Source organism: Astatotilapia calliptera, chromosome 3, assembly GCF_964374335.1.
Source record: "Astatotilapia calliptera chromosome 3, fAstCal68.1, whole genome shotgun sequence".
Classification (NCBI taxonomy): Eukaryota; Metazoa; Chordata; class Actinopteri; order Cichliformes; family Cichlidae; genus Astatotilapia; species Astatotilapia calliptera.
In genome coordinates, this window is record NC_137424.1 from 67,588,402 (window position 1) to 67,610,938 (window position 22,537).

At 38.1% G+C, this 22,537-nt stretch overlaps 2 protein-coding genes, 1 long non-coding RNA gene and 1 other non-coding gene across 5 annotated transcripts; 2 read left to right on the plus strand and 2 right to left on the minus strand.

Annotated features, from left to right (window-relative positions):
- Positions 1-1,890: 1,890 nt before the first annotated feature.
- LOC145425661 (coxsackievirus and adenovirus receptor homolog) lies at positions 1,891-5,189 on the plus strand. The gene is made up of 4 exons (XM_080298896.1): positions 1,891-2,042; positions 3,183-3,536; positions 3,620-3,955; positions 4,194-5,189. Exons 1-4 carry the CDS (start codon positions 1,964-1,966, stop codon positions 4,325-4,327), a joined length of 903 nt encoding a protein of 300 aa, XP_080155022.1. The 5' UTR covers positions 1,891-1,963; the 3' UTR covers positions 4,328-5,189.
- Positions 5,190-6,106: 917 nt separating this feature from the next.
- Positions 6,107-8,191, minus strand: LOC145426105 (uncharacterized). The gene is made up of 5 exons (XR_013906864.1): positions 8,009-8,191; positions 7,852-7,917; positions 7,699-7,761; positions 7,547-7,606; positions 6,107-7,434 (listed from the first exon to the last, which is right to left on the minus strand). It is a non-coding gene; the product is annotated as an uncharacterized LOC145426105 (long non-coding RNA).
- Positions 8,192-12,657: 4,466 nt separating this feature from the next.
- On the minus strand, positions 12,658-12,730 carry trnar-acg (transfer RNA arginine (anticodon ACG)). Its single transcript has one exon. It is a non-coding gene; the product is annotated as a tRNA-Arg (tRNA).
- Positions 12,731-14,577: 1,847 nt separating this feature from the next.
- On the plus strand, positions 14,578-17,816 carry LOC113017273 (uncharacterized). Of its 2 annotated transcripts, none has more exons than XM_080299641.1 (3): positions 14,578-14,726; positions 16,428-16,787; positions 16,938-17,810. In XM_080299641.1, exons 1-3 carry the CDS (start codon positions 14,654-14,656, stop codon positions 17,054-17,056), a joined length of 552 nt encoding a protein of 183 aa, XP_080155767.1. In that variant the 5' UTR covers positions 14,578-14,653; the 3' UTR covers positions 17,057-17,810. The 2 variants fall into 2 exon arrangements, with proteins under 2 accessions (XP_080155767.1, XP_026016232.2); XM_026160447.2 differs by having other exon boundaries at positions 14,579-14,726; positions 16,935-17,816.
- The last annotated feature ends 4,721 nt before the right edge of the window (positions 17,817-22,537 follow it).

A 22,537-nucleotide genomic window follows, 5' to 3' on the forward strand; every position in this document is an offset into this window, starting at 1 on the left:
ACCATAGTAACTTACCTTACCTAGCTACTGTGAGCTGTTCATACAGCAGCTCTGTCTACTGGGTGGAGATTTTTCAGTTAGTTTGATATTAGTTACATTTCTGCTCCCAAAGGAAACTTTAGTGAGTCATGAACGTTCGAAAGGTTCATAAGGCAGGGCTGCATTCATGTCTGGGCCACAGGGCTTCTAGTCTATTGTTTACATCGCTTCTGCCTTCCCACGCTTTAAAACTCATTTCTGTTTTCATCAGTCTGGTCAGATAATTTCCTAGGCCTCCTTCAGTGATCATCCAATCAGCCAATCAAACCCCGCCCTGTGACTCTGAACAAACCTAAATACTTTTCCATAACCGTATATAAAAACTCTTTAATATGAGCTATGACCACACAGACCTGAGGGCAGGATTTGACTCAGAGTGTGTCTGAAGGAAGAAATGTGACAGTCAGTCTAAACAAAAGGCTCTCTGAATATCTGAGACAAGTCTGTCCCGACAGATGTGTGTGGGTAAGCAATAGTGAGTGTGTGGTTGGAGAGGGCTCTATGCCGGGAGATGATGCTCCAAACGTCAAACGACAGAAATGTTACATTCACCACTGAACGAGTGTCCCACACAGAAACACACACAGACTAACCCATGTGTGTGTGAGCACAGACACACAAAGACACAGATGCACACAGAGATATTAGGTTGTTGGATTAAATGCTTATAGGGACGTTTTCTTGATGTTTGTTAAAATAAAAACTGGATAAATTGAGTATGTTCTCCTAAATCTACTTCAAAACCACAACATTTGTGTCACAGAAGGCCAAGAGACAGATTTTAAATTAAATGTGGATGTGTACATGAGAGCCTGCAACGCTCCTGCAGACTATAAACACAGCATCCGTCTGGGACCTTTAGAGGACTGAATCATCTGTGCTGCTGGAGCTGCTTAATAATAACGTTCTGCAGTCTACATGTTTTCATGGTACCGCAGTGCTCATTCAAACAGGTTTTTTTTAATATATATTTTTATTAGTTCAAACAGTTGATGTGGGTTTATTGTGCTTGAAACTAAAGGTGGTCAACATGGACTACAAAAATATCATCTTTGCTTTTATAAAACATGATAATATTCTGCTTTTGGCACATAAAATGGAAACTTCTTCACTGAATTGGACTTGTGTTTATTTCAATAAGAGATTGATATTAACCTGTATTTTTATACTTCTGGAGGTTCTTTATCGTTTTCTTTGCCCTGCTCTGTGATACAGTGTATTATTTCCGCCAAACCTTCAGACAGAAAGCTGTTCAACCTCTGCCCTCATGTTGCAACACCTTCTCACCCCATTATGTAACGTACCGACACTATGTGACAAACTGCCCCTAAACTTGTCTCGTACTCAGAAAACACCCAGTCATTACTGAAACTGCTGGAGTTTCTCCGGCGGTGTTACAGCTCCCAGCAGCGTCAGTGCTTCCTTTATATATCTTTAGTAAAAACACCACAAAGTCAGATTCAGAGATTAAAGTTCTCTGTAATATTTGGAATACACAGAATACTGTTAATTGTGCTTATTCTCACGTGTTACCGCACAAATTATTTCAACAAACTGAGGACATTTGGCCTGATAATAATTTGTATCCTTCTGCAACTTTACTGTATAAAGAGCTAAAACCTCAACAATTTCTTGAGTAATAAGTCATTATAAGAAGGGTTTGTGAACTAAAACTGAAAAATAAGGGGTACTGTTTGTCCGTAATTTGGAAAGCCCAGTGCGTGCTCATGAAGCAGGGCAAACCTGTCGGGGAAACCTCAGGAGCGCCTATAGGCGTTGCTGGGGGCGGTGCTAATTAAAGGACACAATAGAAGTTTAAAAAGGAGAAAGTTTAGAGCTCAGTCATCAGTCATCACTCATCGTGGCCTCAGGTGTCTCCGACTGAGATTTTAGGTTTTGTTGAGCCTGTTAGTGCAGAGAGATCATGGCCAGGCTGGACCTGCTCCATCATGCACTCCTCTGGACTCTGATGTGTCTCTTTTTTCTAGGTTCTGCCTCTGAAGGTAAGCAGGTGTTACTGTTATAATACAGGTGAGCTTAACCATAGTTTTGTCTGACCTGATAAAACAGACCCACATTTATTTGCTTCATACAAAACAATGTATTTTATTGAACAAACACCTGCTTGTGTCAGATGATCACCAGTTTAAACAGTGTGTTAATTCAGTTCCATGTAAAACAGACTGAACATGTGTGTGGATGAAGGAGTGTGTGTGCTGAGCTGATCCACGGCATCACAGACAAAGAGTCTGTTTATGATGTCACAGAAACACATACATGTGTTTATAGTGTATTTATTTTAAATCAGTGACAGCAGTGTTGTCTGCAGATGACATTTGCATGGATTGGTGATTTTTCTTGGACTGAATGTGAGGATGCAGGCTTGGTGATCAGAGGCAGATGTGACTTTAACTATAAAGCTGTTTGTTTCACAGTGAACACTCTGTTTTTATAGTCTTCATTTTGGTGCCATTAATCCTTCACTTTATCCAGAAATATTTTCATTTTTTTTACTTTTAGATGTGTTAGCTGTTGTTATTTGCTATCTACTTTGTTAATATTAATTATTTTTGCAGCTAATTATTAATCAGTTTTTCTCCCCTTCCCTTTCTTTATTTCTTTCTCCTTTTCCTATCCCCTGGTCATGTCTGTAATAACTACCCAAATAAAAATAGATGAAATAAATAAAATATTACTTAAAATAAGAAAAAATAGATGAAAATTCATTTCTTTAAGAAATGACTTATTTGCCATGACTGTGCTGTTGTATCGTGTGGTCTACTTGACCTCTGCTGGCAGTTCTAGTGTTGATGGATTTTTCCCATGAAAGATGGATCTGAATGTTATTGAGAAATAAACCTGTAAATAAAAGATGTAAGGACAATCCAGGCCTTAAACCTGTCCCGTGAGCCGTAACTGTCTATGATAACAAACACCAGAGATTTATTGATTCATTTCTGCATCCAGTGTGTGCTGTTCTTCCTCTGGTTGATCAGAAATCAGTGGTCTCTGTTTTTAGCTCATCATGATGATCAGTGCTGCACAGAAGAGTAGAAAAGCACTATATAAGAACCACTCCAAATAAACAATTGCACTTAGGATCTTTGACCTCTCCATGATCCATATTGTTTCCTCTCTTTCAGGGATAAACACCACAGCTGGACAGGACGTCACTCTGACATGTCGAGCTCCAAACAACAACAACATCATAGTTGTAGAGTGGAGCAGAGCTGACCTGGAGTCAGAATATGTCATTTTGTACCGGGACGGTCACTTTGTTCCAGATCACCAGCATCCATCTTTTAAGAACCGGGTGGATCTGCAGGACAGACAGATGAAGGATGGAGACGTGTCTTTGATTCTGGAGAATGTGACGATTGATGATAATGGAACATATGAGTGTCGCATCTTCACGAGAGGAGCGAACTGCAGGAAGGGAGCTCATCTGAAGACTGACCCCATCAGCATCATCTCCCTGAGAGTTGTTGATCCTCCAGGTGAGTGAGTAGAGTTGAGTAAAAGTGAACAGTTATACTTTGTCCTTTGTAACCTCTCTGCTCTGTGTTATTTCCTATTTCAGACAAGAAAATCATTACAGCTGAGTCTGGACAGAAAGTCACTCTGACATGTCGAGCTCCAAACAACAACATCATAGTTGTGAAGTGGAGCAGAGCTGACCTGGAACCAGAATATGTTCTTCTGTACCGGGATGATCTGTTTGTTCCAGACAACCAGCATCCATCTTTTAAGAACCGGGTGGATCTGCAGGACAGACAGATGAAGGATGGAGACGTGTCTTTGATTCTGAAGAATGTGACGATTAATGACACTGGAACATACGAGTGTGGTGTCCTCATGAGAGAAATACGCTCATGGAAACCCATCAGCATCATCCACCTTCATGTTGATCCTCCAGGTGAGTGAGTAGAGCTGAGTGTGTGTGTGATCAGAGGTGAAGCTGCTTCCTGGTTGTTGATGTTTGTTTCTAAAGATGTTGTTGATGAGACTTTGTAGAAAGCAGCTGGTCTGAGTGATGTGATCAGAGTGCAGTAGATAATGTCTGACAGCAGTTTGAAGAGGAAATGGATTCTGTTCTGTTCTTCACTCATCACCTACCTGACAGCTGACACCTCACACCTGTTTCTCACCTGCAGGTCAGAGAGGAGGAGTCATTAGAAGGCGTCATGGACTCTTAGCTGGTCTAATTTTTTTATTGTCCCTGCTGGCTTTTTTGATCTGCAGAAGACATAAGAAGCACAATCAGGAGTCACAATCAACCTCCAGCTGAAAAGCAGCCTCTCTGGAATGTTTAAGCTTTTTCGAACTGATCTATGAGAGTTTCTATCTTAGAGGTGACACTGGGCAGGGTAAAGACTTGTACTTATAGACTTGTACTTATAATAATAATAATAATAATAATAATAATAATAATAATAATAATAATAATAATAATAATAATAATAATAATAATACTTTATTGTTACTACTGAAGTGGCTCTCATACATGATATCAGCTTCAGTCATGTGACTTTGAATTTTGATGCTAAACTCAGAGCTTTGTCATCTGTTTTGTTTTTAGGTGACGAGGCAGAAAAAATCAAAATCAGTTTCCTGTTTCAGTCTTGAAAAAAGTCAAATCTGACACTTTGACAAAATAAAACTTTGCTTGTTATATATAATGTATAAATGTAATTATTTATATTGGTATAGTATTTATTTACTCAGAAAAACACATTTTTTTTCTCTTCTGTACTTTTCAAAAATACTTTTCAAGTATTTAGTCTTACTTTACTTTGTACTGTACTTTACTCTGAAGTGCCCTGATCTGACCCATGCTGTGGTTTTTACACTGTAAAAGAAAAGGTTAATTAAGCGATGCTTATGTTTTGTAATGAGATGAAGTGTTTTGTAAGTATCTGAAGGTATCCTGTAACTCGAGCTGACTGATTCATACATCATTGACCCTAAAATGACTTCTTGTATAAAATCATGGATGGATGCTTTTGTAATCTTCAGAATTTCTACAAAAAATTTGTTTGTGAAATTTCATTTTATTCTATAAACGGGTAGTTTATAGAATAAAAAAGTGAAGGAGAAGTGTTGAATGTTTTATCAGATTTTGAATGAAAGCTTTAGCAATGTACACATTAAAATATGTTTACTCTATACTTGATCGTTTTTCTTCATTTGTAATTGTGCTGAACGAGTTTTCCCACCAACGATGTGGAGATCCAACTTTTTTCAATCCAATTAAAATCAATGCATTCAAAAGGATCCTCTGGAAAAGAGTGGAATTCTCGGACCAGAGTTTAATACACTGAATCATATGAACAGCAGGAAAAAGTGGCTGGAATGACTCCTGGAAACTCCAGTGGAGACAGACGACTGGACGGCCCACTCGGAGCCACCAGCGAAGACAAAGAAGTGCTGGTATGGCACTGCAGAGTCCTCAGCGGGAACAGACGCAGGGCCGGTGCTAATTTAAAAAATCAAGTTGTTCCAAGTAGAAAAATATTTGAATATGTATTAATTTTATAGCATTTTGTGAGCATAAACATGCTTTTTCCCCCCAAAAACAAGCTGAGACGGAGTTTTACTGTTTTTCCGTCACTGCAGAAAACAATAATAATGCATAAAAATCATTGATACTGTTAATTATTGCTATACATTTAGCAGCAAGATGGTAAGAAAATAAATCAGATGGCATGTATTATTTTGGGAAAAAATAGAGGATTTTATATCTTTGTAAATCATTATAATTATGTGATCTAACTGGTATTTAAAGATTTAAAATTCTGAATTTGAATGAAATTTTGACTGAAATGTTGCTGAACTCTGATGGACGTGTTTTTTACTTTGTCAACAAGACTGTGGTAACAAAATCAACTTGCTGAAGATCTCCTTTGAAAAATAAATACTCACGAGACAAAGTAAAAGACGCGTCCATCAGAGTTCAGCAACATTTCAGTTTGATTAAATTAACGTTTTTTTAAACTACACAGGGATTTATTTTCTCATGTATTACATGAGAAAAAATGTATTACAACACAATACTTTTTGCTTCATGTACAGGGTTTCCAAAATAAGTTTTATTTCAAGTAAACTAATACATTTGATTCAGGTAAAACAGATCGTTACATTTGTTCTTGTTTTCTAAAAAGTTTTATTTCATGTAAAGCATTTCCAAGGCTGTTAGCCACATTGTCTTATATTGAACTTACTTACAGTGTGTCAAAACAACAACAACAACAACAACAACAACAACAACAACAAAACCCCTAAAAAACTAACCCCCCTTGTTTAGAGGTGATTGTCAGTTTGCTGGATTTTTACAGACGCTGAGAGAGATCATGTTCTACATTACTTTAAAAGTGATTTTCTAAATCTATAGTGTGTGAGGTTGTGTAAGGGGTGGCTTGCCCTTCTCGCCCTCGTGTGACAAACCATCTGTTGGATCATGGTTTTGAAACCTCAGCATTGTGAAAGGGAGGAAACATACTCCTGGCTGAGCATAAGATTTCTTCTTACAACTTAGAATCTCACTTCTAAATGAAATAAAAAATGTTTTTTCTAAGTATGGTTAATTTGTACTTTGACTTCTAAGTGTGACGGGTGCACGGCTGCAAGCTGGTGAGGCAAAAGCATTAGTAGAAGCAGTAACAGTCTCAATAGCAACAGCAGCAGCAGAGGTAACCCTTGTGCATCAGAAATCAGCAGCAATACAGTTAGCATCAGTAACAACAACAGCCCCAGCAGCAGCGTCTGTACAGTTAGCATCAGTAACAACAGGCTCAGAATGAGTTGGACAGGGTTTTGCAGATGTTGCAGATGTTGATGCAGGCACACTATTAAGTCTTGCAAACATAATGTCAAAATTTTTGTTTGTTTCTTCAGACCACCGTTTAAAAGCCCCAAAGTCAACCCGCCTAGCAGGAGTGGAGGTACCGTTATTACGTTTAAATAATTTGTTAGGAGGGTCCATGGTCTGGGTTTTAAAAGTCGGATCATGCATTAGACTTCTGGTGAACATGTCTAATACAGTACACGTTTTGTTTATTTCTTCGGTAATCCCAGTTAGAACATCGATTATTTCTTGCATGTGTGCCTGTACGGCCTGGTGGTGTTGGTCGAGTTTAGCTTCAATCGAACGTAATGTATCAAGTATTTGATCTGTATGACTCTGTTCAGCAGGCTGCGTGTCTGCAACGTTCATGTAAGCGCCACACGCCGCTGGTACTTGAGAGTGCGTTCTGCCACCTTCTTCAAAATCTATGTGTGAATCGTCACTACTTCGGATACATTCTGGTGTGGTGGGTATGTGACCTAGATCGAAATCTGATGCACTCATAGACATGACTGAAATCACGAGGCAGCCAACACAGGAAGAACTGCAGTCTGTGAAGATAGACATGTATTAAAACATTTTATGTACGCCTGTAGCCGTTTCAAACAGAATAAACGTGTCTCTTTTTTAAAATTTATTTTATTTATATATGCCCATGCTTACCTAGTGTGCGTTATTCCGAACGGCCCTGCTTCTGCACACACACGGTGCTCTGGCGTAGCTCTGCAGGTGTAAAACGGTCAGTCTTAGAACATTTGTAATTATTTCACCCCCCTTTTTAAAATACACATCTATACAGACAGTTGTATAAACACCTGTTGTAAGGTTTGACTCTGTGGTCACGGTGTCTGAATGTTTTTCTGCTCAATTTGTTAATCCTGGAACAAATCAGAGAACAAACGTTGTTATTACATAATTTAAAACATACAAGCGTTTAAAAATCCTGTAATTCTGCGCACACCTAGTACCTGTTAGAGAACTCGATCCAGCTGTAAAGCCGTTTTCGCCGTTTTCCCGAACTCCGAAAAATGATGCTTTTGTTTTAGAAAAAAGTAATAAATAGTAAATAAATAATATGTTAATATAAAACCTTTAAAAATACAATAATAGGTTTGTTGTACTTACCGTTTACGATGTCCGTGTTGATCGTAAAGAAAACGGTCTGCTCCGCTGCAGGATCCTGACGCGAAAATGTCAGAGTTTCGGGCTCTGAGGCAGCTTTATATAGGATGAGTGTTTCCAAACACAATAGATGGTGTCGATCAGTCTGGGATCGATACACCTACAAGCATCAGCTTGTTATGCAAGTTTAAAACAATAAGGGTGGGGCTCGCAACTTGCCAAGATAAGGGGCCATTGATACTGGCTACAGACAATAGCAGCAACCCCCGCGTCTGCATCTGTGCAGCTTTTGCCTTCTGGAGGAATTACAAAAGAGCTGATACAGGCCACTTCAGACAATAGGCGGGGTCCCCGTTGGACTGATAGCTATACCTGTCGGCTCTTACCTTTTCCTAAGAAATCCCAACAATTAAATGATACCCGCGGTGGGCTTTTGCGTTCCTGAACAAATTCAAACAATCAGCCAGCTGTTGAGAGATGGATGGGTCTTGTGCGACTGGTTTTAGAAGTATCACTGCAGCATTTATTTCTAATGGGATGAATGGTATTTGTGATCACCCATTGTGTTAAAAACTAGCAGCCTCGGAAACCGTACAGAAGAATTCCAGTTTGAGCCGCTTTTTAAATAAATAAAAATATGTCCATCATGCTGAGACATCACAAAATTAGTGTGATTAAAACATAATTGGTTTGAAAGAGCGATACTGGCTGGAGCATTATTTTCTAAAGGGCTGAATGTTATGATCACCTATTACGTTAAAAAAAACTTGCAGGCTCTGTCTCCCTATTGGATCAACATTCCGAAATCCCGATTTTTAAATAAAATGATCGCATCACCCCCTTGTTCATAAGTGTTTAATTTGCTTTTAATTTAATGAAACCATTGTGTGTTTTAATTAAACTGTTTTTAAGGATCGCATATGTCTCAGCGTTCTATTATTTAGACATAGATTATTTAGTGTAACTAGTTTAGGAGCATTTCACTTTCTTTTGCGCTCCGAAAGAGACAGAGCCTAGTAGTTTTTAAACAGAATAACATTTATCCCTTTAGAAATAAACTTTTCTTGTGATACTTCTAAAAAACACATATTCACACCTAGTCAATGTTCCTTTAATGCAACTAATCCTATAATTTCTATAAGCTAACAAATTTCCCATCCGTGGGACTAATAAATGTTATCTTAATCTTAATTATCTACTCACACAAACATCCTGCAACAGTAAGAGTCAATGATTAGACGCGGGGTTACAGGTGGGGCCGGAACAGTCATCAAAAACAATACATGCTGTTTCCTTATCACGAGCATCCCAAAACACAATGTTCACATAGAAAGGTGCACTCCCCAACTGCACCTCCATAGTTTCCACCTTTTTTTTCTTTACAGCCTGCTCTTTATCTCTGCATGTCAGAGACCAACTGAAACCAAGTCCACCTACATATAAAACACCTCATCAGACACACGGCGTTTTCCTCAGCACTTCACAACTACCCTCACGATCACAGCATCCGCGAATTTAACCACGCCTCATTCTACGGATCTATGTGGGTTTCCTATCTTTAGGTGATGCGTTCATTTTATTTTATTTTTTTTAAATAGATAAATAAACGGTTCTAATAGGACTTTCTCCAGCATGGGAAAACTCGTGTTTCACGACTTCTCATGAGAGTTTAAATTTCGGAATCGTGATCAATAGACAGAGCACGTCAGTTTTTAAACAGAGTACCGCAAATAACATTCAGCGTTTAGAAATGTTGCGACACTTCTAAAAAAAACCTTAATTGTTCTGCCCATTTAGAAATCAGCGATTGTTTCAACCGAAGGCTTCATCCGCTGGGGATGCGGGGGGTGTTGCAAAGCAGAAGGCCGCAGGGTATCTCGTTTTAACCTTTTCGGGCCCCAGACACGGCGGTGTGAGGTAGTTAGTTAGAGGGAAAAATCATTGATACTGTTAATTATTGCTATACGTTTAACAGCAATGATTGCAAGAAAATAAATCAGATTGCATGTATTATTTTGGGGAAAAATAAGGATTTTATCTCTTTGTAAATTATAACAATTATGTGATCTAACTGCTATTGAAAGGGTTAAAATTCCGAATTTGAATGAAATTTTGATTTTCATGACCAGCACTGATGCTAATTTAAACAATCAAGTCAATGAAAGTGGAATTTAGTTTTAATATATATACATTTCATAGCATTTTGCAAACATAAATGTGTGGTGGCGAACAAGCTGAGAGGAAGTTTTTTATGTTTTTTCTCTCCCTGCACCAAAATAACTTTGCATAATAATCAATGTTGATGTGAATCAATTACATGTACCAGACTCTACTATTATTAATACAAGAAATTCCAGTAGCACTGCAAATATATCAAAATGTGACTTTTGAGGTTGTTTTCGAACAACTGCATTGTACAAACAAACTGGTGTTTAAAGGTTTAAAAATGTAAAAAGTTATGACTATTTTGTATTTATGAAAAGAACTGATGTTAGTTAAAAACTTTATGCAGAAACATTTGCAAAAAAAAGTAAAAGTAAATAATACAAACAGACCTAATCTGTTCGTGGAAATGTTTGGCCACGAACAAGCTGAAAGGGTCGTGACTTCAAACAAACACAGAAGGTTTTAATCTTGACGGTGAATTCACAATTTTGCATCTTTTAGACTGTGTGATCCTCTGATTACTCTGAGCTGTTATGCTGTGGTTTTACACTGTAAAAGAAAAAGCCTCACAGTCTTTGAATCTGACCTCTGACCTCCAGAAGGCCTAAAGGTCCAGCTGTTTCACGTGTATTGAGTTCATTTATAGCTACTAACTCACTGCAGTAAAGCTTCTGATAATCTTTCTGGGTCATGCACAATGAGGTTTTAAATGATCTTTTTTTCACATTCATATCTAAAACAGCTGTGTAGTGATTAATACATTTGCCTCACAAGTGACAGGTTACTGATGAACTGATCCCTTAAAATAACCAGTGAAATGTGAAAGAATCATCTTAATCCTAAACAGCCTGATGGTCAAAGAAATATTTATTGTCCCCGATGGGAAACTGGTTTGCAGTGTCCACACATCATACAACACAAGAAAACGAAGAAACAAAAGAGAACAGTCCAAATCTCACCAGTAGCATCAACAAAGTCTTGCAGATGGCAACAACACTTACAGTTCAGAGTTATTGATCATGGAAACAGCAGCAGCTATAAAAGACACCTGATGTCTCTTGGTCTTCACTGCGGACGCTTTATATCGACGACCTGAGGGAAGCAGCTGAAAATCATTAAAGAGAGGATGGTCTGAACATATAATCACACAGGTTGCCTTCCTCAGCACCTGCCTGTTATAAAAGTCCACAAACTGAACCTGAGTCCTCCCTGAAATCTGATCAGCCACTTTAACCAGTTTACTAAGTCTGGTCTTATTGGTCAAAGACAAATTAGTGTACAAAGCAATGATGCAAAACATTAAAACAGATTCAATAGAAATTTCACATGAAACATTAAAAACTCTTTTAAAAAGTACAGTCACTGTTAGACCTTTTTCACTGTAGCATCAAAGTGTGACTCAAAGGACAGAGCTTTGTCAAAAACAACCACCAAATACTTAGAACTGTCCACCAGTTCAGTGGCTGCAGCCTTTACTACTGTTAGTGCAGGATGATGTTGATGTTTGTTGATCTCTAGCGATGGCTGATCACACCAAGAAGCAAACATCCACAACAGGCCCATGAGAATCCTCTTCACCATGAAGGAGACTCACAATGACTGTGTGGTGATGATGATGAGCTGAAGCAATGATGAAATACAACAGAGTAAACGCACAGCATAGACTGCACACACCCACACAAACATTTGTCACGATTCCAGTCGGTCAGAGGTACGGAGCCTCTTTTATTCAGACGTCTGTGTCACTTTTAACTGTCTACTTCTCCACCCTCTGCTCTCAGCTTGTTGTTTTGGTGTAGCTGTAGTAACAGTAACATATGAGGAACTTTATTCAGCACCAGCAGCAGATTTCCTCTGGTTGGTTTCAGAAACTTGATTGGTCCATTCTGCTGACAGGAAGCATCAGAGCACCGTTCTTTGTAGACAGATGCTGTTTGCAAAATAATTAAATGGCATTTCATATAATTATTTTGTTTTGCTTATAATAACTTAATATAAATGTGGCTTCATGCTTGGCAAATGAAAGGTTGCTGGTTTGATTCCAGCTATAGACACTAACCTCTCTGGGATTGTGTCAGGATGGGTATTTAGTTTAAAACTGCCAAATCAAATGTGGAGCTTTAGCAACCTCCCGTGACACACAGTTGATATGTTACTGCAGGACTTTTGATGTAAGTTAAAGATTTTCTTTAAAAAAATAAAAATAAATAAAAAGCGAAAGACAGCAAATACTTGCAGTGTGGGTGTGAGCACACAAGCCTTTATTAATTATAGTAATGTATACTTTATCAGTTCCGGTGGGGAAATTACTCTCTACCATTGTGCCATTCACTCAGTGGGCAGCCACTAAGCAGGAGCACCAGGGAGCAGTGTGTAGAGATGGTACCGTGCTCTGGGGTACCTCAGGGTAGCAGTTCATTGAATTCAGACCCCCGACCTTCGATCACGGGCTGACCACTCTACCACTCCGTGCCCTAAAATGTTTTCGAGCCAGCCAGGAGTCGAACCTAGAATCTTCTGATCCGTAGTCAGACGCGTTATCCATTGCGCCACTGGCCCGTCGCTGTCAGATATCAGTACATCAGCACTACGATCGCAACAAATGAAACCTTGAATTTTTTTTAACCCGTTACCTGTGCTATGAGTTTAAGAAACTCTGTTAATTCAGGAAAAATTGGCTATTTTAAAGCTATAATTTGACTTTTTGGAGCCGTGTGACCTCATCTTTGTTCTGTGCTGAAAGCAGCTTCTTGATTCAGGCTGATTTTGTTTCCTCTGCTGTCTGACGGGGATTGATCCGCACAGACCACGGGTGATTTAGTGACACTGTTTGTCACAAGATGTATGAAACACTGTGCGACACACACGACTGAATTCAACATGATATAAACAGATGTTTATAGGTGCTGTAATCACTGATTTTCCACCATAGTCAGGTTTAAATTAGCCTCTGATAGTGAAGCTAAACTTCACCACACGGTTAATATAAATTTACAGCTGCTACACTTTTTCTTAACTGATAATGCATCACTGTAAACTTCACCACAGTACCGCACTAAGCTGAAGAAAACGGCCTATCTGAACTGATCATTAGTTCTGGTCTGTCAGACATTTTCTACAAGCGCTTTAAATGATTGTGCAGATAATAATCTGGTCTTTCACTGTGTTTCATGAACAGGAGGGATGTTTGCTGTTTGGCACTGATCCAGCAGGACACCTGAGAAAACAGAAAAGCAGCTTCTAAATAAATTGAGCAGAAAAGAAAAAAAACACAATATTAGTCATTTGACTGTAATCTTATAACTAATCGGTGTATATGTATAAACTATTTCCCAAGAAACCTGAATTCAAACGTTTCAGACTGTTTGCATCAAAGCGCCCTCTGGTGGAACTCCTCTCCCTGACCTAGAGTCTTTAAACCAGGAAGTCCCTCATATATTAATCAGTTTCTGGAGCTCTGGGAAAGTTTTACAAATGAAAATCATCCAAGAATTCAAAACACATCATTCAAAGTCTCATGTTTATATCAGGAGGTTTTCTTTAACAGTCTATAAATCTATGAAGGAAATTTTTTGTTTGTTTTTGTTGAAATACCAAAAGTGAACAATGCTACCGATAATATAATAGTATGATGACGGTGACAGGTGTGATGTAACCTGAAAGCAGAAGTTAGTTTAGCTGATTTAGGAAAAGTGAGTGTTGCACCAGGTTAATCTGACAGCAGGTTCAATCATGGCCTGTGCTGCCATCTGCTGAGACAGTTCAGCTGACCTGGAGAGAAAGTAGGAAGAAAAACATTGTCAGTGAGCACCGTCTCTTTCATGAGGAGGGACGGGGAAGAATGAATCCTGTGGTCAAAGGCAGAGAAGGAAATGAGATCTCTGCTCTCCTTGTCTCTAATTTCCCTTATATTTATTTATTTTTGTGATTCTGCATTTATCAAAGCTCCTCTATGTGAATATGGAGATCGATTACTATCAATCTGTGAGGAGAAATCTATGGAGACATTTAACAGCAAAGTCAACCAATATGATTATTGATAGGTCTGCATCAAATTACAAAGAACTGTGCACACATTTTAAGAAACTCCTTTGATTTCCTGACACAAATATCTAAACACCAGTGGCTCCCTGGATCACTATCCTCCTGCTGTGGACCTACTTTATGAAGTCATCGCTATTATTTATGCTTGTGCATTAATTACTTTTATCCGCCCCTGCTGCCAAGCATTGACACTGTCTGTGCCAACAAAGCAAAAGTTCCCTTCTCCAATTACAAGCGAGGTACTGAGGGTGAAGCAACAGAACTCCTCCCCCCGGTTGGCACAACCAGTGTCAGCGGCACAAATGATTGACAGCATCTTTATCCAAAAACAAGAATGGGCGTGGTAAAGGTTTTAGAAGATAGACTAACCTGAGGTTAGTAACCTCCCTAACAATCCACATAATGGGAATCGTGCACTTTGACTGTGCTTCATGAAACATGTTTGCTGTAACATCTCCGTGGCTCTGCTGGACTTTACTGTCTGTCTCCCTCGTGGGCTTTGCCTGTGCAGGTGAGTTTGATTTTAAAATCCTATCGATTTATTTCTTACACGCTGTTAGATGTTAGAGCTGCTTTAGGTTGGGCCACTCACAGAGAGGACGCAGGTCTCCTGTCAACAAAACTCTTCTGTCATGTGAGAAAGTGGATGTTAGTTTTTAAATGTACTCACACACGTTTACATAACAGTTTGTATAATGAAGCTGTGAAGAGAAGAGTCTGCTGTAAAAGACTTTAAAGCGGTGTCAGATAAACATGGACAAACTGCTGTAAAGGTTTATTATTATTGATTTATCCTTCAGACACTTCTGATAATAGAAAATCTACATTTACTTCAACCATCACTCCTTAAATCCCCTCAGCTCTGTACGATTAACATGAATCACTGGTAACCCTCTGTGTAGTAGCTGGATCCCCTTTTCCCAAAAAAGCAGGAACCTGGGTGAACCACCGAAAGCAAAGGTTCCTTATTCTTTGTAGAAATGACTCTAAATTCATGCCAGTGATTATTGATCTGGAATTTGGAGATGATGAATCAGAATAATCTTTTGTCTTCGCAGCAGAATTAAGATGTAAGACGTTCATGCCAATGTAGCTGTTTTCTGTGTTATTGCCAAGACTGCAGTGTCATATTAATGAGTACAGTACATGTTACTGATGGTAGCTGTGTATGTGATTCCCATGTAAATACATTCAGTTGAGGAAGATGACAGAGAAGAGGACAATACTGCACATACACAGGCAGGTATTTAGATAAACACTTTATTTATCCACAGAGGGAAACTCACAGGAGCTCATTTAAAAACAAAACCCTTCAGTCATAATTGTAAAAGTACTAAACAGATAGAAATGAGTTCTCACTCAATGTGACCAAAACTACAATTATGTTATCTGGAAACTGTAGAAAATATTCTGTAGCAAAATTGTTGATAAATAATGTTAAAGTCTGTCTGTAACTATGGAAAATAGTCTAATATAAATCCGACCGTGACCTGGATACACTGTGAGGATTCTCTCTTACTGTTACGCTCATGGCAAGATGCAGGTTAAATGAGGAAGCAGTATTTCTGCTTCCTTTGGTCTTAGCAGTGGTATCAGACAGGGTGGGATTTTGTCTTGAATTTTATTTAATTTATGTGCTGATGACCTTTCCATACAGCTGGCAGCCTGTAACACTGGGAGTATATTAGGATAATCGGCTTAATTTGAACTGACATACTCTTGAGGTTCATAAAAAGGTGAAACACCTCAGTCACTTTAATACTGATCAAATGAAGGATGATGACATATACAGACAATACTGTAAGTTCTATGTGCAGACAAATACATTTGCACACAAATTCGGCTTTTTTCAGATTCTGTTAAAGTGGCTTTGTAGCATAATGGACACCGATCTATACTGCCCCTTGTGGTCATCTTGCTACAAACAATGCAGCATGCAAAGGCTGTATACTTTACTAATCACTTAGATTTCAATACTTAGAGGAGAGTGGAGAAGCCTAAAGCAACACATCTAAAACTTCACATCAAACTTCATGTAAACTTCAGAAAACATCTGCATGATTAAGATTTAGAGAGCACACTAACATTCTGTTTTTGAAGTTCATGGATTGCATAAAATTTAAAGTAAAATTAAAACTAAAACCACAACAACAGGTTGGTTCCAGTTCTCAGAGTGTCTGCTCCTCTCTCTCTGTCTTTGTCTCCTCAACAGGATCATTTGTAGTGAATGTGACTCAGACCTCCTATCAGGCAGAGGAGAACCACAACATCACACTGGAGTGGACGTTCACAGTAGAAACAGGCAGATCCCCCACATATCTAATAATTTACTGTGACCTGATAACTGGTGATAAATCTTCACTCCTGTATCATGTCCACAATGGTGCTGAAGTCTCAGAGTCTCAGGATAAAAAGTTTTCAGGGCGAGTTCAGGGTGACAAAGACGCCCTCAGAGAAGGACGAATCAGACTCCAGCTGTGCAAACTCAGGACTGAGGACTCGGGTCAATACAAGTGTAAAGTAAACACAGATTATGGTCTCAGCTCTGCGAGCTGCAGACTCAACGTCACTGGTAAGTTTTAACAAGTCAAAACTGAACAATCACTTTTATATTTACTGGTCTGTTAAACTTTTATGTGCAATGATTGTGATTAACAACTGAAAAACATGATGTGTTCTTCATGTCAAACATGGTTCTCATTTTATTTGTCTGTTACAGCAGCTACATCACAAGAAGAGAGAGACTGGAAGATTATTACAATTGTCCTGACAGCAGCAGCAGCATTAGTAGCTCTGCTGATGTGCGCTTTACTTTGGACTGTGTTTAGAAAAAAGTGCTGAACTTCTGTACAGCTGTAAACATCCAGAGTCACTAAACCAAGGTACTTCCTGCCTTTGACGTCTCCTTCAAGTATAACAAGTTACATGTTGATATGAACAGTGTAAATGAACTGATTCTTATATGTTGCTTTTGTAATTGACCTGAGCATTTCAAATGTTTTATATAAACTTCCGCATTCACACACATTCATACAAGAACCTTTTGTTTGTATGTCTGTTCTATACAAGTCCTTTTTGTATAACACGAATAGATAGAAATATATGTAGATATTAATAATGCTCTATGTTTTACAAACCCCATTTTCAAAAGCATTGGGAAGCTTTCTAAAACTGCAATAAAAACTAAAATGTGGTCATTCACTTTAACTTTAATTTAACAGGCAAATTAACAGAGAAAAGATTTTCAGTGTTTTTAGTAACAAACTCATTTCTATTTGATAAACACATTTAGAAATTGATGCCTGCAACCCCCTCACCTTTTAATTTCACATCTTAATCTTTCTGAAAATGAAGAAACTCATTTTTACAAATGTACAAGTGGAAATTCTTCCTGATTCTTTTCACGAGGGCGATGGAAGCCTCAACTGATGGTGTCTTCACATATGTGGAAATCCTCCACACCATCACAGAGGCTGGTCTTTGCACCTTTCTCTGATAACAGCGTGGAGCTTTTTCTTCTTTGAAACGTTGAATTGAATGTCTGAAGTACTGCTGAGCCCATGTGGCCGTCAGTCAGTTTTTACTGATAATAATAAAAAATGTCTGTGAAAACTTTCAGTGTGGGTTTATCCACACAGGCTGTTTGTTACGTCATTTTGTTTTTAGGCCAAAAAGGAAAGTCTTTTCAGGGTTAAAGTGTTTCTTTTGATTTTAGCTGCCAGCTATTAGTTGTCAGCTAACAGACAATGAGTCACTCTCACATGTGTCAGGTCTTCAGTTACTACCAGAGGGTACAGAGGAAACTTCCTGCAGGAAATAAGCAAAGTGCCCTCATCTAACATGGTACAAATGTTTCTTTCATTTAGCATCATATTGGCTTTGATACAAAGTAACTCAATTGTCTGGATGGTTTGAGGCTAAGAGACGTGAGACCAACACTAACCCTGTAACACGATAAATTTGTGTTATCTTAACCCTTTATGTTTTAGTTATGAGTTAAAGAAATGCTCTTAATTTCAGGAACAAAAATGAACTATTTTAAAAAATATCATTTGACTTTTGGAGCTGTGACCTCTGATTCGTTCTGTGCAAAAAGCCGCTTCGTGACTCAGACTGTGCTGGAGGAGACGTAACAGAAAGGGAATCATCCACACAATAGGGGTCAGAAGGAGTGTGAAAAATGTTAAGTTCTTCCTGTACTGTGTGAATATTTGATGATCTGAGTAGAAATTTGTCCTGACATTTAAAAGAACAAGTCAGCAGACAAATACATTAAAATGCAGTTAAGCCAGAATGTCATGCAGATGCTAAATTGGGCAAAAAAAAATTTTTTTCGTTTCCAAAGACTTTAATGACAAAACATCTTAAATGTGACATCAAAACATCTGGAATAATAATTTAACTCTCAACATCAAAATAAATATTCATTACTATTTAATTGACAGCGGTTTAATTATGATGGTCAGCTGAGGGGATGGACCAAGAGCCAGGATAAAGATGGATTTTAAACTGAATTATTCAATTATTCAGCAAAGATGCCTCAGAAGATAGAAGATCAATTCTTCTTTGGGAGTTTTGGAGCAATCACAAAAAAAAAGATGAACACGAGAAGTAACAAACCAGAAGCTATCAGCCCATAACGTCCTCTACTGACTCCACCCTCCTTCCCTCCACCCTCCTTCCCTCCATCCTCTGTGCCTCCTCCTGTCTGACCTGCAGGTGAGAAACAGGTGTGAGGTGTCAGCTGTCAGGTAGGTGATGAGTGAAGAACAGAACAGAATCCATTTCCTCTTCAAACTGCTGTCAGACATTATCTACTGCACTCTGATCACATCACTCAGACCAGCTGCTTTCTACAAAGTCTCATCAACAACATCTTTAGAAACAAACATCAACAAGCAGGAAGCAGCTTCACCTCTGATCACACACACACTCAACTCTACTCACTCACCTGGAGGATCAACACTTTACCTGATGGAAGTTTTTTATGTGTCTAATAGCTTTGCTTATATTTGTAAATGTATTTAAATAACATGTAGTCAAGATGATTTATGGATGGGTTATGTGTAAAGTAAAAAAAAAAAAAAGAAGCTATAAAAGCTATTTTAAAAATTAAACTTATGGCAAATGCATTATTGTTCCCACTGTGTCTTCAGCCATCTGCCACTAGGTCAGGCTGTAGCCAAAGCATCGTTAGCTGTTTTTTATTATTATTATTAGTGTGAATGCTTGAAAAGCATTCACAGTATTGTTCTTCTAATCTTTATTATTAGTGTGAATGCTTGAAAAGCATTCACAGTATTGTTATTCTAATCTTTATTATTAGTGTGAATGCTTGAAAAGCATTCACAGTATTGTTCTTCAAATCTTTCTTATTAGTGTGAATGCTTGAAAAGCATTCACAGTATTGTTCTTCTAATCTTTATTATTATTATTAGTGTGAATGCTTGAAAAGCATTCACAGTATTGTTCTTCTAATCTTTATTATTATTTTCTATTCCGTACGTTTTTCGCCGACTATCTCCTTCAAAACCGTTCAACTTAGAAAAACCATTCAAACACCATTAGATTCCTCTTCTTTTGGAATGGTGTGCTTCTACTTTTCTCATTTTTAACATTTATATTTTTAATTTTATTCAACTTTATTCAACAAAAATTTCCCATGTATTTCAATGGGGAGACCCTTCAAATTCTCATTCAACTTACTCATTTTTAAACTCTTACTACTTCAACATACGTTCACATAGAGCCACCATTCAAACTTTAAAACGAAGACAAGACATTCAACTATTCAACTTGTATTTATCTTTTCAATATCTATTATACTTTTTCTTCAGTTCCAGTTTAAGTTTCATGATGTTTTTTCACCCGTTTCAAAGTTTATAATGGGTGTGTATGGGACGGAATGTTGGGGCTAGAGTGAGACAGCTCAACTGCTAGAGTGAGAGGAGCAAAAAAATTAATCTTAAAATCTTTTTTAAAACTGCTGCTGTGTCCGCAGCGTTTGCTCTACAGGTATGATTTTACCCTCAAAACGTAGCCATCGCTGTCCTCTTTCATCCAATGTGTTTACTATTGTCCTAGGTGTTATGGTTCTTTCGTAAATGTCACCAATGCACAGCCTCCTCCCTCCAACTCTTCCATAGACTCTAATGTTAAAATGGCTCAGAAGGTTCGTTTGAAAATCAGAAGAGCATGGTGTCTTTCCACTGTCACCACGTCCATATAATAAACTCCACAGGCATGAAAACTGAGAATTCAGTAGACTAGACATTGCTGTCACTCACGGTGAAAGAATTTTGTCAATACGACTTTTACTTTTCATTTGGGAACGATTTGTTTCGGCCTGACTTTTCTGTTCATTTTAAGCAGCAAAAGTGAGGCGCATGTCTGTGTACGTGTGTATGGAGCCATTGGGTGCGGTCACTATAGCAACCAGGCTCACACCTGCCTGCTTAACGAGCTCTGCCTGCCACTGTACCAAGATTCATCTTAAGCACTTCTCTTTCAACTGCTGCTGTGTCCACAGTGTTACAGCCATCATTTTACCCTCAAATTGTCGCCATTATTGTTCTCTTTCCAACACCGTATCTTTCAAAGCTCAGGCATTTAAACTTTTTAAACTGTGTGGATCAAAGTGGAGGGATCACATTTGAGTCATTCAGTGATTCAAAGAATATGACCTTTTAATATTCATTCAGATGTTTTCTGACTCTAAATGTTCTTTTCTCATTTCTTAGGGTTTTCTAATTTACATTTAAAACATTTTCAGTTTTTTTCCAACTCCTTCTTCTGTGTAACCTTCAGCTTTTAGCAGTTCAGCACCTTTGTTTTCAGGTTAAATTCGGGTTTTTTTTGTTTTTTTTTTAATCTCATTCAATATTTTTAACTCAAAATTCAGCAATTGATTCATTTCAGTGCATACATTCAGATTCAAGCATTCACACTGCAGTTTCTTCAGAAAATGCACTTTCTAGTTGTGTGGATGCCTTAATAGGCATCCACACTATTGAGTTCCTGTTTCTCTTTATTCTTTATTATTCCGGGTGTTTCCGTACACTTTTTGCCGTGGATCTACTTCCACAATTTTTGTGCTATTTTCACCGTTCAAACTCTAAACTGTTCTGCTCTTTCTGCTAATGCCGGCTATGACTTTTGGTGTTTATTACTATTATACTTTTTAAAATATTACACTTTAATTTGTCCCATTGAAATGAATGGGAAACTTCCACAATTCTGCTAAAACTTTCTTGTCTTTGAAACTTAACTACTGCCTCATACTTTCACCTAGAAACTTCATTCAAACTTTAAAATGTTCTCAAATGATTTGGCTATTCCTGTATGATTCAGCTTTTTCAGATCTTCTACCGTTTTAATCTTATCCCTCTTTGAGTTTTCAGTTGCAAAATTGTGATTTTTCAGAAAATACATGCGTTGCTATGGTTGCTATGCAATTAACTCAGAGGGGACAGTGAAACTGTTTGAATTTTCTCTTCATGTCCAAACAACTTCTTGCTACTCGCTCAATTTCCACTCAAGCCCCACACATTATACATCAAAACGTAGGTATTTTTGCTGGCTTTCAGAAAATGTCACTATCATTGTTGTGGGACTTAGAGATTTTTTGCAAATCTCCTCAGAGTAACACAAAGTCAGAAAACTCTCCATATAAACTCAATGGAGAGTTTGTTCAAAATCACCGCTGGATTTCTCTAATGAGAGGCATTTTCAAATTGTCATATCTCCTTAACGAAGCGAAGTTAAGACATGAGGCTTGTCCCCGTATATGTTCAGACACTCCTGACGCTCACAATTCAAGAATTTCTTTCTCACCTATTACCGTTCTGAAATGAGTTGGACTTGTTTGAGGGTAGGAAATTTGTCCTCAGATTTCATCAGATTTCAATCTCTGGAAATGAACCACTTTTTTCTCTCGTCATATCTTTTTGATGGATTTCCACAGAGCCCTGAAAATTTCCATGACTGTTCACCAAAGCCTGCTGTTTCTTACGGTGAAAGAATGATTTTGATGCTCCATATAGATTTTGAGTTACCAAAGGTTGTTTGAGCGCAAGTCAAGGCAGTTTTTGCTTCGCCTCTACTCAGTTACAGTGTATTACAAGTCATATATCTTTAAGAATTTATGTTTTATCTCTGAATTATGAAGACCTGAAGATTCCCCCATCTCTTCTGAATAAAACGATGCCTGAATGACCGTTCTAGCCTCTACGGTTAGGAAATTATGGCCATTTGTTCTAGGGGAATCCTGAATGTCAGAAATACACTGAAGAAAACTCACACCTCTCTCTGTGTCTGTGTGTG

Excerpts from the sequence above, each read along its gene's own strand:
- LOC145425661 (XM_080298896.1), top strand. The coding sequence starts at position 1,964 with ATGGCCAGGCTGGACCTGCTCCATCATGCACTCCTCTGGACTCTGATG. Across the intron at positions 3,537-3,619 it reads GAGAGTTGTTGATCCTCCAG|ACAAGAAAATCATTACAGCT; the intron begins GTGAGTGAGTAG and ends TTCCTATTTCAG. Across the intron at positions 3,956-4,193 it reads CCTTCATGTTGATCCTCCAG|GTCAGAGAGGAGGAGTCATT; the intron begins GTGAGTGAGTAG and ends TCTCACCTGCAG.
- LOC113017273 (XM_026160447.2), top strand. The coding sequence starts at position 14,654 with ATGTTTGCTGTAACATCTCCGTGGCTCTGCTGGACTTTACTGTCTGTC. Across the intron at positions 14,727-16,427 it reads CGTGGGCTTTGCCTGTGCAG|GATCATTTGTAGTGAATGTG; the intron begins GTGAGTTTGATT and ends TCTCCTCAACAG. Across the intron at positions 16,788-16,934 it reads CTGCAGACTCAACGTCACTG|CAGCTACATCACAAGAAGAG; the intron begins GTAAGTTTTAAC and ends TGTCTGTTACAG.